The 12,703-nt window shown below is 36.4% G+C and overlaps 1 protein-coding gene across 6 annotated transcripts in view; it reads right to left on the minus strand.

Annotated features, from left to right (window-relative positions):
- The window catches only part of POT1 (protection of telomeres 1), a 72,573-nt gene that overhangs the window by 37,506 nt on the left and 22,364 nt on the right, over positions 1–12,703 (minus strand). For all 6 annotated transcript variants that reach the window (XR_011472641.1, XM_070423835.1, XM_070423839.1 and 3 more), the window contains 2 exons: positions 5,974–6,104; positions 601–891 (listed from right to left, as the gene is read on the minus strand). Coding sequence is in view for 5 of the 6 variants with exons in the window: in XM_070423835.1 (XP_070279936.1) it covers positions 601–891; positions 5,974–6,104 (422 nt within the window). In the remaining variant the exon portion in view is untranslated. The remainder of the gene's footprint in view (positions 1–600; positions 892–5,973; positions 6,105–12,703) is intronic.

A 12,703-nucleotide genomic window follows, 5' to 3' on the forward strand; every position in this document is an offset into this window, starting at 1 on the left:
GCTACTCATGATTTAACAGGGAGAGTGGTAAACAAAGACTAGATGGGTCTTGTGTCACTTTTTAAATTCTGTTGATTTAAAAACATAAGAGCAACGAACACTTCAAAACTGTGATCTACCCAGGGAGCAGGCAGAGAAATGACATCAGATGAGAATGTGATATCAAAGGTCCACGAAAGTAAATGAGAAGGCTACCTTGACAAGGAAGCAAAAATATGTGTATGTAGAACTGCAACTAAAAAATAGTAATATTTTTAGTACTAAAATAAGAAATATGTATTTTGTTAGTACTAAAAATACATAGTACTAAAATAAAAATACATATTTTATTAGTACTAAATAAATATAACATAAAGTATACTACATTTAAAATGTAGATATGATAATACCATTTTTCTCTAGACATACAGGATAAAGAAGAGAAATGCAGGAGTAGAGCTGCATGAATTTCCAGGCTAATCAAAAATGGTAAGTTGGAGTTTAAGTTCATCATATAACACGCAGTATATATAATTATTCCATCAGAATGCTAAAACATAAGTACCTTAAAGACATGTAGGTGGTACTAATTAATAATTCCAAGTATTTAAAAATACCTACCTTTAGAAGAAACGATGCTCCGTCCACTTCAGCTTTGCCCAAGAGCTGACAAGTCAGGTCAAAATACTGCATCGACTGAACATCACACAATTTTACTAACGTCGAAGAAGGTGAAATATGAGTAGATGCCCACGCACGTAAGGTTTCTACCATTTTGTGGTCCTCAGTTGTGAAGTTAAAATACTTGCTCGAAGTACGAGGTATAACAGGAGCTCCCAAAGTTCCCTCAAATGTCAAAGATGCAAAGCCAGAACTGGTGATACCTTGGGTCTCATTTTTATATACTTGGATCTAAGAAAAGGGGACAAAGTAGAAGACAAAACAGAAACACATAAAACTGCTTACTGATGCAAAACCTGGGGGCTGAAAATCAGAAAGATTATAAAATCTTGCCAGTATAGTTAAGAGAAGACATAATTATTTAGTATTTCATTTAACTAGTATATGAATTATAAAATCAACTGGGTTCTATCAAGATCCACAAACACCATGTAAACTGTAAAACACTATGCAAAATCTATTTCTATTTTCTACAGAACTAGGTGTTAGACTCCCTAATCCTACCAAGCTTGTTCTTTTACATTTATTAGGTTTAAGACAGAATTTACAGAAGGAAAAACAACAAGTGCCAGTTATTTATGAGCATACTAGAGAAAACTAGAACACCTAAAATGTAAGTTTGAAGTGAATTAAATGCAACTGAGGCTAAGGTTTCATCAGTCTGAGAGAGCTGAGATATGCCACTTTAGCTTTCTAAATTTTGAAGTTCATTTATTAGATGCACATGCATTTATGATAGTTACGTATTTACAAAGCAACCCTTTGGTGACCTTGTGAAATGTTCCCCCATTTGATCTTTTGTAAACTCTATCTGATATTAATAGTTATTTTATTTTTTACTTACTATTTGCTTGGTATATCATATCTTTTCTACAGCTCTGCTTCCAACTTATTTGCATATTTATTTCTTGTAGCGATATATTTGGTTCTTGCTTTTTATCAGTCAATTCTTTTCTTTCACAAGAAAATATAGTAGCTATTGATATGGTTATATTTAAGTATACTATCATATTTCCTTTTATAATTTTTTTCCATTGTTTCTTTCCTGTCTTATTTTGAACAATACTAGTATGTGTCCCACTGACTGCTCCTTAGCTATGGATGAATCCTAACATCTCAGTCAGTTTGGAACACTTCCTCTTTTCCACTTCCCACTTTTTCTATCCCATTTTACACTCTTTACTGAAAGTATAATAACCTCTAAAGGTAACAATCTTTCAGTGGTATAATTCCGTTTAACCATCCCACCATCCTCTGTGCTGTTGGTGTCCTGTTTTTCTACATATTTTACACACTTCACCTTCCAAAATAAGTTTTTCTTTTAAATAGCCATATGTATTTTAGTTAAATTATAGGAGTACAAAACACTGTATTTCATATTTGTTCATTAACCATTTCTTTTGTTTTTATTTTTGGTCATTTTTTATTGATCCAGTTTCTGGTTGATAGTATTCTTCTTTGCCCTGAATACTTTCTTATAGTGAAGATATGCTAGCTATGGATCCTCTCAATTTCATTTATATAAAAATGTCTTTACCTTTTTTTGTGAAGGATATTTTCTCTATATAAAAAAATCTTGGTAAATTCATTTTTTATTATAACTTAAAATGTACCATTACTTTATTCTTCAGATGTCATTATTTCCAGGAAGTAATCAGAGATGACTGGTATCACTGTCGCCCAATATGAAATGTATCATTTCTCTACAAGCTGATTTCAAGATTTTTTATCTTTTTCAATGTCACCATGATTTCTTTAGATGTGCTTTTCCTTGTGCATCATGCCTAAAGTGTACTGAATTTCTTGTATCTGTAAGTCAATATTTTCATCAAAATTGGAAAAAATTCTGCTTCCTTATTTCTATATTTTTCCTATTCCCAGTCTCTTTTCCTTTGTATCATGTGTCATGTTCTACTGTATGATATTATTCTACAGATACCTAAAGGCCTGTCAATTTTTCTTTAATCCTTATTCTTCAGATCACATAATTTCAATTGACCGATCCTCTTGTAACTGCTGTTTAGCCCATCCAGTAAATTTTTCATTTCATTTCATTTGCTGCTCCTTTCAGTTACTCAATTTATTAGGTTCTTTTTCAGTTTCCATTTTCCTACAGAAATTTCTTATTTTGCATTAACCAAATGTTCATGTGATTTACTGAATATATTTTGCTTATTTCTTTGAAAATATTTATAACTCTTTTAAAGTCTTGGTTTAAAATCTAACATCTGAGTAAAAGAACCAAGATGGTGGTGGAGGTAACTGCCTGTACTCGCTGCCTCCCATCAAAATACTGAACAACCATTATTCAGAACCGCCTGAAAGCTGGCTGAACTGAAGCCCTACAACTAGGGAAGTAAAGAAGAAATCACGTTGAGACCGGTAGGAGAGGCGGAGGTGTGGAACGGGCTGGACTGGCACACACGTGTGCCACTTTTTTAATCCAGAGGGAGATCGTCCCTGTGGAGGCCCCGTGTGAGGAGCAAGGGGTCCCAGCCCCACACCAGAACCCCAGCCCAGGGTCCCAGAGCTGGGAAAAGAAGTACCTGTAACTATGGGCTGTAAAAATCAGCGGGGACTGGGGCTCAGTGACATGAAGGCTGCTCGTGACCCAGGTGTTCCTTTTAAAGGGCTGGCTCACAAACTGAACTTACAAGGTCCAGCTTCCTCTGAGCTCCAGTGGTAGGGTGAGGCTCTGGGGCAGCGGTCGCCAACCTTTAGGAACTCAAGGACCACCAGTGGTTCTCGGACTACCGGTTGGCAACCACTGCTCTGGGGGGATCCAGACACACACGAGGAAGAACTGGACTGTCTGGCATTAGGGCAGGAACTCTGGAGGCTTTCTCCCAGAGGGAGGTGGTCACAGGAGTCACTGTTTCTGTGCTGGGACCTCCCTGGTTATAGGGCTGATTGGCAGCCTTAGCTGTTTGCTCTGCCCTGGCAATTCCCTGAGATCCCACTCCATCCAATTTGCAGCCCCACCCAACCTATTTGTAGTAGCTTTTGCATATGAATGGCCTGTCCTTGCTCAGGCTTCAGACTTTGCTAAAATCTCTAAAACAAGCTGCAGCTGGGTCAGCATGCCCCAAACCTATCAATAAAAGGCCCAAGACCTGGCACAAGCACCAGTCTGCCTTGCTTCACAGCTGGGCCTCGCCTGGGCACCTCCAAGCCCAATACAAATACCTCCTGCAAGGTGGCCCCAGGCAATGGCTGCATTTGCACCTCCCTGGAGGCCCTAGAGCTAGTGCACCTGGGGACAGCTTCAAACCATAGCAGATTACAACTCTACACATCCATAAGCGACACACTCAAGAGGCAGACTCAGTGAGTACCAAAGCCCCACTGAAGCAAGTCCTGATCCATAGGGGTGTTTCCTGCACATTAGCTCTCCCACTGCAGTCACAGCTGGTCCTCACAGCCAATTAGCCTAGAGGTAATTCCTCCCACTGATGCCAACAGCAATCAAGGCTCAACTTTAAGACTGTATACACAGCCCACACAGGGATGTCCCTAGAGTGCCCAGCTCAGGCGACTGGGGAGGCTGAGCCACAGGATCTTACAGGACACCTACAATACAAGGCCACTCTACCAATTCCAAAATACATAGCAGCTCTACCAAATACATAGGAATAAATACAAGGAAGCAGCCAAAATTGGGAGACAAAGAAACATGTCTCAAATGAAAGAAATGTAAGCAAGCAAACTTTTGGATACAGAGTTCAAAACCATGGTTATAAGGTTACTCAAGACCTTCATGAGACTTTCAAGTATCTTAGTGAGAAAGTCAAACACATGAAAAAGGACCAGTTAGAAATCAAGCACACACTAACTGAAATAAAGAATAATTTAAAGGATTCAACAGTAGAATAGAGCAGTGGTTGCCAACCGGTGTTCCTCGGACCACTGGTGGTCTGTGAGGTCTGAAAGTTTGGCGGCCATTAGAGAAGAGGATCCTAAGAATCAAATCAACAATGTTGATGTAGTCACACAATGGAATACCATTTGGCAATGAAAATGAGCAAAATAAAACTATATGCAGTAATATGGTTGAGTAAAACAAACATAAACCATACATTAAATGAAAAGCAAAAAACTATAATCTATCCTCTTTATATAAAAAAAACAAACACAAATGAAAGTAATACATGTTAAAAGTTACGAGACTATTACTGAAAGTGGAGAAAGTTAATGACAACCTTGGGTGGGGATATGAAGGAAGTTTCTAGAGTGCTAGTTCTATGAATATGCTTACACTATGAATATGAACCGGGAAATGTATATTCTACTTCAATTCAACAACAGAAGAGAATCTAGAAACTTTAGAAGTGGAGGGTGTGCTGTATGAATATGAATATTACAGGACCCCACAGTGTGTGAAAAATAACCTACTTTGTGAAATTTGAATAAAACTGTAATATAGTGCTATTATATTTCTATTTTTATCTTTATGAACATATTCTCTACTATTCATCTATTCTTAGGGAAAAAGTACTGATAGATCAAGAGAGGTAATTCCCACCATAGAACAGAACATACCTGGAATATTGTGCTCATTTATAGGTATCACGTTGACCATGAGGGACACAAACAAACTAAAGTAGTTAGAAAAAAAAGACAACCAAGATAATGAAGGGGTTGCATGCAAACCCATGTAACAGGAGGAAAAGATGAGGGACTAAAATGCTTACAACCTAGGGGACTGAAAATATTACAATACTGAAAAACTGATTTAAAAAACACACATACTACTTAATAGCTTTACTTTTATATCAAAGGTTTTCTTATATTTAATTATTTAACTGCTAGCAGAACTTTAAAATTATCTAAGTATCTGTTCACATTTTAACACATTTGATCAACTTGTTTTGATTTTATACTTAATTTCTCAATCCTTTCATTGTACCAGAATTAATACAACAATCAGGAAAGAATAATACAATCTCCCAATCTTTTGTACACTTTTGTTGTTGTTGACCTAAGACTTTTTTTTTAAACAAAATTCTGTATTAAACTCTAAATGGAAAACATTTAAAACATCAATCTATATTTAGAAGCAAGAAGATAGAGCACAACCAGTCTGAATCATGGCATCTAACACATTTGCATGGAAGAAAGGCAGGCAGCTTGCTCAAATACAGAGGTCTCCTAATATACATTATTTGAAGTATGATATGACTTACATTTCTTCTAATCTCTTGAAAATGCTTGATGTCATATTCTAACGAAGCAACCACGTAATTAGTGCTAACTAGTTTTAGTGAATACAGTGCTCTCTTAAAAAATATAAGTTCTAGACAGTATGAATTATACCTTCAGCCTGTGAAAGCGAACGATATCTCCATTTTTATAAATTATTGGAAGGCTTTCATAATTTCCACTAAAGAGTAGGCAGGTTAACTTTACATTTGTCTGGTCCACAATTGTAACAACCGAACAATAATCTGGAAAACACAAGAATATTTTACCTGACTTTTAGTATTTCAAAAGATTTGACAAAATGAGAATATGTTCAGTTCAAAATATCAAACAAACTTTATGTCTTTAAGTATTCTAAGAATAAGATAAAAACACAGAGGCATTTTCTTTGCTCTCAGAATGCACTACAAAATTATTTTACAAGTGTTTCATAAAAACTAAATTTGGTAAAACAAAAATTAAAATCTTACTTAATATAACTTATCTGGAGTGGCAATAACTTCTCAAAATTTAAAATTATGATGCAGACAAAAACATTCAATATAATCTAATTTATAAAATAAACAACTTTAGAGTGAAAGCAAAAGACTAAAAGATGTTTGCAACAAATGTGAAGATGAGTCAATATACTGTATAAAGGTCCCATGAGAACTGGTTATAAAACCTAGGATTTCACAGTAAATATGTAATTCAAATGAACGAACAATACATTGAAAACTGTAACAACAAACTCAAATGGGAAATGATTTGCTAGTTACATCTATGAGTTTACACACTAGAGCAAGAAATATTTTATATAATTTAAACTGGAAAACAATTAATGATAGTTGAGTTGCAATGGAAACAATAACTTCAAATACTGGTAGTAGTAAAACTGCAACATATGCTGCCTTTTAATATACAAGTTTCAGAAAATTGCACACTCAAAAAAATATGTTGACTCCTGTCCTTCCCAAGAGCCTAGTAATTACAACATAGAAATAGAAAAGAATAACCCAGAACAGTGAAGGAAAGGGAGATGAGAAGGGAAGAGAAAAATAAAGGGCAAAGGATATCAATATATTTCAGGAAGATGGAAAAATAAATGGTTACAGGATAAAATGGACTGGCTATCATCAATAAAACAACAGGCAACAAGTGCTGGCGAGGATGTGGAGAAAAGGGAACCCTTGAGCACTGTTGGATGGAGATTGGTATAGCCATTATGGAAAGCAGTATGGAGGTTCCTCAAAAAATTAAGTATGGAACTGCCTTATGATCCAACCATTCAACTTCTGGGAATTTATTCCAAAACATGTAATCAAAAGAATATATGCACCCCTATGTTCACTGCAGCTTTATTTACAATACCAAGATTATTTGGAAGCAGCCCAAATGCCCATCAGTAGATGAATGGATAAAGAAGCTGTGTTACATTTACACAATGGGGTACTACTCCACCATAAAAAAGGAAATTGTACCCTTTGTGACAGCATGGATGGGCCTGGATAGCATTATAAGTGAAGCCAATCAGAGAAAGACAAATACCAGGTGATTTCACTGAAATGTGGAATATAATGAACAAAATGAACTAACAAGCAAAATAGTGACAGACTCATAGAGAGCTGGCTGACAACTGCTGGAGAGTGGGGTCCAGAGGGGTGGAGAGATTGGGCAAAAAAAGAGAGAACCCATGGGCAAGGACAACAGTGTGGTGACTGCCAAGGGAAAGGGGGAGCGAGGGAAAGGCGGGGGATAATGGTGATGGACAGAGGCTTGACTTGGGTCAAGTCATTAGTGGGCCCGCAGCTTGATAGACAGCTCTCTTCCCACCACCCTAGGCTGACACTTTCAATCAATACCCTATGCAAGTACTGTTTCCATCAGGTTTCCCATGCAAGGAAGAGATCAAGTTAGAAGAATAAGCTACTCATATACAAATGTCTACAACCCCAAATAAACCATATCTAAACCATATTTAAAATGTAAAGACAGCAATTACCAGAAACAAAACTGGAAGGAAGGAAAGAAGGAGGGATGAGGGATGGAGAGAGGGAGGGAAGGAGGAAGGATAGGAAGAGGGAGGGAGGGACCAAGGAAGGGAGGAAGGAAGGGAAGGATGGAGGGATGGAAGGGAAGGAAGAAAAGGAGGGAAGGAAGGAAAGGAGGAGGAATAAAGGTCGGAAGGAAGGGAAAGAAGGGAAAGAGGGAAGGAAGGGAACGAGGGAAGGAAAGAAGGAAGGGAAGGAGGAAAGGAAAGAAGGGAAGGAGGGAGAAAACTGGGAGGGAGAGGTGAGAGATGAATAGATGAAAGCAAGATAGGAGAAAAAGGGGAAGGAAGTGGGAGGGAAAAGGGGGAAGAAAGGTAAAGAGGGAGGATGGAAAAAGAGAAACCTGATTCTATGAGGGGGAAACAATTCAGAGAACGTTAAAAAAAAAAAGAACTTAAAAATAAAAACAAAACTTTAATTTAAAAAGAGAAAAAGATATTATAAGTTCATCTCTTGTTATACTAGCAGGATCCACTGAACCCAAGTTTAGTTTCTGAGTTTCCTTTTTCAGTAGTTCTAACAAATGTAAGGAGGTTACTTCATGACATTTTTTCTATCTTAGCAGTCTTCCAAAGATCACAAAAAAGATAAATCTTACTTTTTTAAGTCAGATTTTTTGTCATGTGGCTCTACCATACCTTTTTAAAATCTAAGATACATATGGGATCTTAGTCATCTGTTTCTTCATGCAAAGTTTGTCAGTATATTAAATCTAACTTTATAAGTACTCTCCTTGCAGGTACACACACACACACACACACACACACACACACACACACACACACACACACACACACACACACCCCAGTTCTATTCAATTACTGAGCTGCAGGCCCAAAAAGACTTACAATAGCAGTATTCTTCAAAATATCATCTACCTGCTGCAGAGCAAGCTCTCTGGGATGGCATAATTAAATATAAGGATGCTCTTAGAATTTCCTAAGATTATCTATAAAATAATGAGTTGGGCACAAGCTACGCATTTTAACAAATACTAAAAAGGCAAACTACTAAATAAGCTTTAATTAACTACTCTAAGCAGTGTTCTACCAAATACAAACATACATACAAATATAATCCTTAAATAATGAATATATAAAATGAAAATATTCATTTCTCATAATCCATTTTTTACTTATCCCCAAATGAAGAAAAAATTAACTTGTGGAATTAGGGACAACTTATAACTTCACATTTTAATAATAAAGTTAAAAGGCTAAGAAGGTAAATTTATAGTCTATTTTCTCGACAGCTAACATCAGCAGGGAAGGTAGAAAGAGTAAAAAGACCTTTAATAAGTCAGTATTCTTACTTTACCGAAAGAGTACATAATATCTAAAAAGATATTCAACCTTTACAGTAATGACTTTAACGCATTAGTAAGACTTTATATTTAAACTGTTGACAAAGTACTTAACTACTTTAACACTTAGGTAATGCTTCATGTAACTTGATATAAATATGGAAAAGATAACAAATGATAAATTAAGCCCTATGCTCTGCAATCTTGAGCAATTCACCTAATTTCCTCAGTATGATTAAGTGTAAACTGTCTTGGAGTTTTATTACAAGAAAAAGCTGGTAGCACATCTAAGCAAGGTCCTTAATCAAAGAATCATCCATGGATAAATTATGTAACACAAAAAATACCTCCTGAAAGCTGTTTCACCATTTTATCTACTACAGCACTGCTTTTAAACTAATCAGTATTTCAGCTACAGCTTTCCGCTCCTATAAAAGTTTATTATTGAAACATTCAAGTAAAAGCTATGAAGGCAAATCACGGAATCAAGGTCATACTATATGCTACAATCTTTGTTTCACGAGGAAGCATCATACAACACATATAACAGCACTCCGTTTAATAGGCTGGTGTGAGGTTATATAATTTCCCTTGTGTTCTTATTATATTGCAAACGATCATGGGAAGCAGGAAAGAGAAGAAAGCATGATCACTATGATCTTTTGATACATATAGTGACAGAGATTAAATAAATAGGTAGGCAGGTACACAGATAGGTATTCCATGAATTCACAGTTCATAACTGCTATTCTGGAATTACAAAGACGAACAATGGCCTCTATCTTCACAAAGGTTGTATTTAAAACAAGAAAGACCAAACAACAAAAACATATTTTAAAATACCTATAAGAGTATATTGATATTCAGTATATTGATATTGATACCTGCTACAATATGGATGAACCTCAAATCATACGCTAAGTGAAAGAAGCCAGAAGCGAAGCCTGTATGTTCTGTGAGTCTTCTATATGAAGTAACCAGAAAGATATACAGACAGAAAGAAAATTAGTGGTTGCTTAGGACTGGGGATGGGAATGAGGATTGACTGCAAACAGAACAGAGACTTTGGGGTATGGTGTTTCTTGCATATGCTGTCCCCATGCATCAAAATAAAACTGTCTTCTTGGTTAAATCAGTTAGCATCAACCATCCAAATCTCAGCATTGAAGTTTGGCTCGCATATCTTATTAACTATCATCTCCTCTTCCATTCTATTTGACATTAAAATCAGACCTTTTTTAAACTTGGAGTTTATTGTAACTTCAGAGGGAGCAAATATAAACACAGGCACTCTACTGTCTGAATCCTTCTAAAATGTGATGAAAACCATAACCATGAATGAAATCAGAGGTAGGCAAACATGGCTGTGGGCCAGCTGCCCATTGTCATAAAGTTTTACTGCAATATAGCATCACCGGTACCACTTTTAATTCCACATTTATACAACAGAGAAGATACTACATCACACTTAGGGCATCCTGTAAATGTAAACAACAATCAATATGAAAGACATAACAGAATTTAGTAAATAAGAACTAAAATATTATTTAGAGGGTCATGCCCCTGAAGAATACAGGCAATACAAATTACACAGAACAAAATGTTTCATTTACAATTGTAGTTTAGTACTATGTTATGTTTCTAAACTCCTTTTAGTCTTAATTTTATATTTTAAAAGATATCATTAGCAGAAGGTGGGAGTGAAATTAGTCCCTCATAGAGAAAATCTTCATGACTTTAGAGACTTTTATGGTTTAAAAGTGGCTCAGTGGTTGAACACTGACTTATGAACCAGGTCACAGTTTGATTCCTGGTCAGGGCACATGCCTGGGTTGCAGGCTTAATCCCCTGTGGGGGCTGTGCAGGAGGCAGCTGATCAATGATTCTCTCTCATCATTGATGTTTATATCTCTTCCTCTTCCTTCCTCTCTCTCGAAAAATCAATAATAATAAAACAAGAAAATGTCTCAAGCTTTAAAAAAATTAAGCTATTTTATTTATATTTTAAATATGTTTTTATTGATTTCAGAGAGAAGAAGGGAGAGGAAGAAAGGGATAGAAACATCAATAATGAGAGAGATGTTTCTGTATGCCTTCTACTGGGGATCGAACCTGCAACTCGAGCATGTGCGCAGGCAGGGAATCTAATCAAGACTTCCTGGTTCATGGGTCAATGCTCAACCACTGCACAACACTGGCCGGACTAAGCAATTTTTTAAAATCTGAGAAAAAGCTAAAATTAAAATTCTCTATATGTGTTATCTAAAAAAATGTGATCAATGTTATCTGTACAAGACAAAAAACTGCATTTTTTACTCCATTTAGCCAGCTCTCTAAAGCAAAAATGTGAGGCTTTCAGAGAAGATAATTGCTTTAAATCTCAAAATACTATGAAGGCAGCAATGACCCTGTCTTCCTATTTGAAAGAGGCCACAGTATGTACCACTGATGATCCATTATCAAAATCAATTTTGATAATACAATGATCTTTTAATATTTGCTGTTTACATAATCTCTGAGAAATTCTCAGTTTTTCATAATGAATGTTACCACAATTGAATAAAAACATATCTGTAGCTTTTTTAACAACAGGACTGATAAACTTCTGCAAAAATTAAATCTACAACTTCTTTAAGACTGAATATAAAGCTTTGGAAATAAAGCATTTGATACCTTATATAAGGTTACAGTCTGCTACAGGTCATATGTAATCATTATTACTAATGATGAGAGAAAAGTCTCTAAAAAAATTTTGTCAAAAAAAAAAAATGCTAAATTGTACCAAACTTCCTCTACCACACTGAATGTAACATTTATAAAATAAATTTTAATAAAAAATCCCAGCTAATGATATATAACAGAATAAATTATTTTCCACCTACCTAAATTTGAGTGGCATAAAGGTAATGTTCCTTCACATAAGTAATTATGTACTTATATGCGATATTTAGATGTGTATTACAAAATAATGATTTATCCTATCTAATAAAGAGGGAATATGCTAATTGACCCTCACGCTGCCGCAAATATGGCGGCACCCACAGCCAATGAGGGAATATGCTAATTGATTGCCCCACCCTCAAAGATGGCGGCGCCCAGTCCCCTCAGCCCCAGGGCCGCCAGAGGCTTGTGATGCTGGCAGTGGCAGCGGCAGAGGTGTGATGGGGGTGTTGCCTTCTCCTGATCGCCTCTCGCCCCTGAGGGCTCCTGGACTGTGAGAGGGGGCAGGCCGGGCTGAGGGACCCCCCTCCAGTGCATGTATTTTCATGCACCGGGCCTCTAGTGTAGTATAGAAAAGGCACAGCTGTGGATTGATCCTGTACATTTATTCTGGTACTTCTCAGTGCTAATACTAATGAAGGTGTTCCTTTCCTGAACATAAAACCAGCGCTATTTGTTTGACTCACCTGTAGCATGTTGAAGGATGGGTTCTATCATCTACACTAATAAAAGAGAAACATGGTAATTGGCGTACGACCGCTACCCTTCCCATTGGCTAATCAGCGTATCC

The sequence above is a fragment of the Myotis yumanensis genome, unplaced genomic scaffold (assembly GCF_028538775.1).
Source record: "Myotis yumanensis isolate MYYU_CA2020_CCGP unplaced genomic scaffold, mMyoYum1.0.hap1 SCAF_9, whole genome shotgun sequence".
Lineage (NCBI taxonomy): Eukaryota > Metazoa > Chordata > Mammalia > Chiroptera > Vespertilionidae > Myotis > Myotis yumanensis.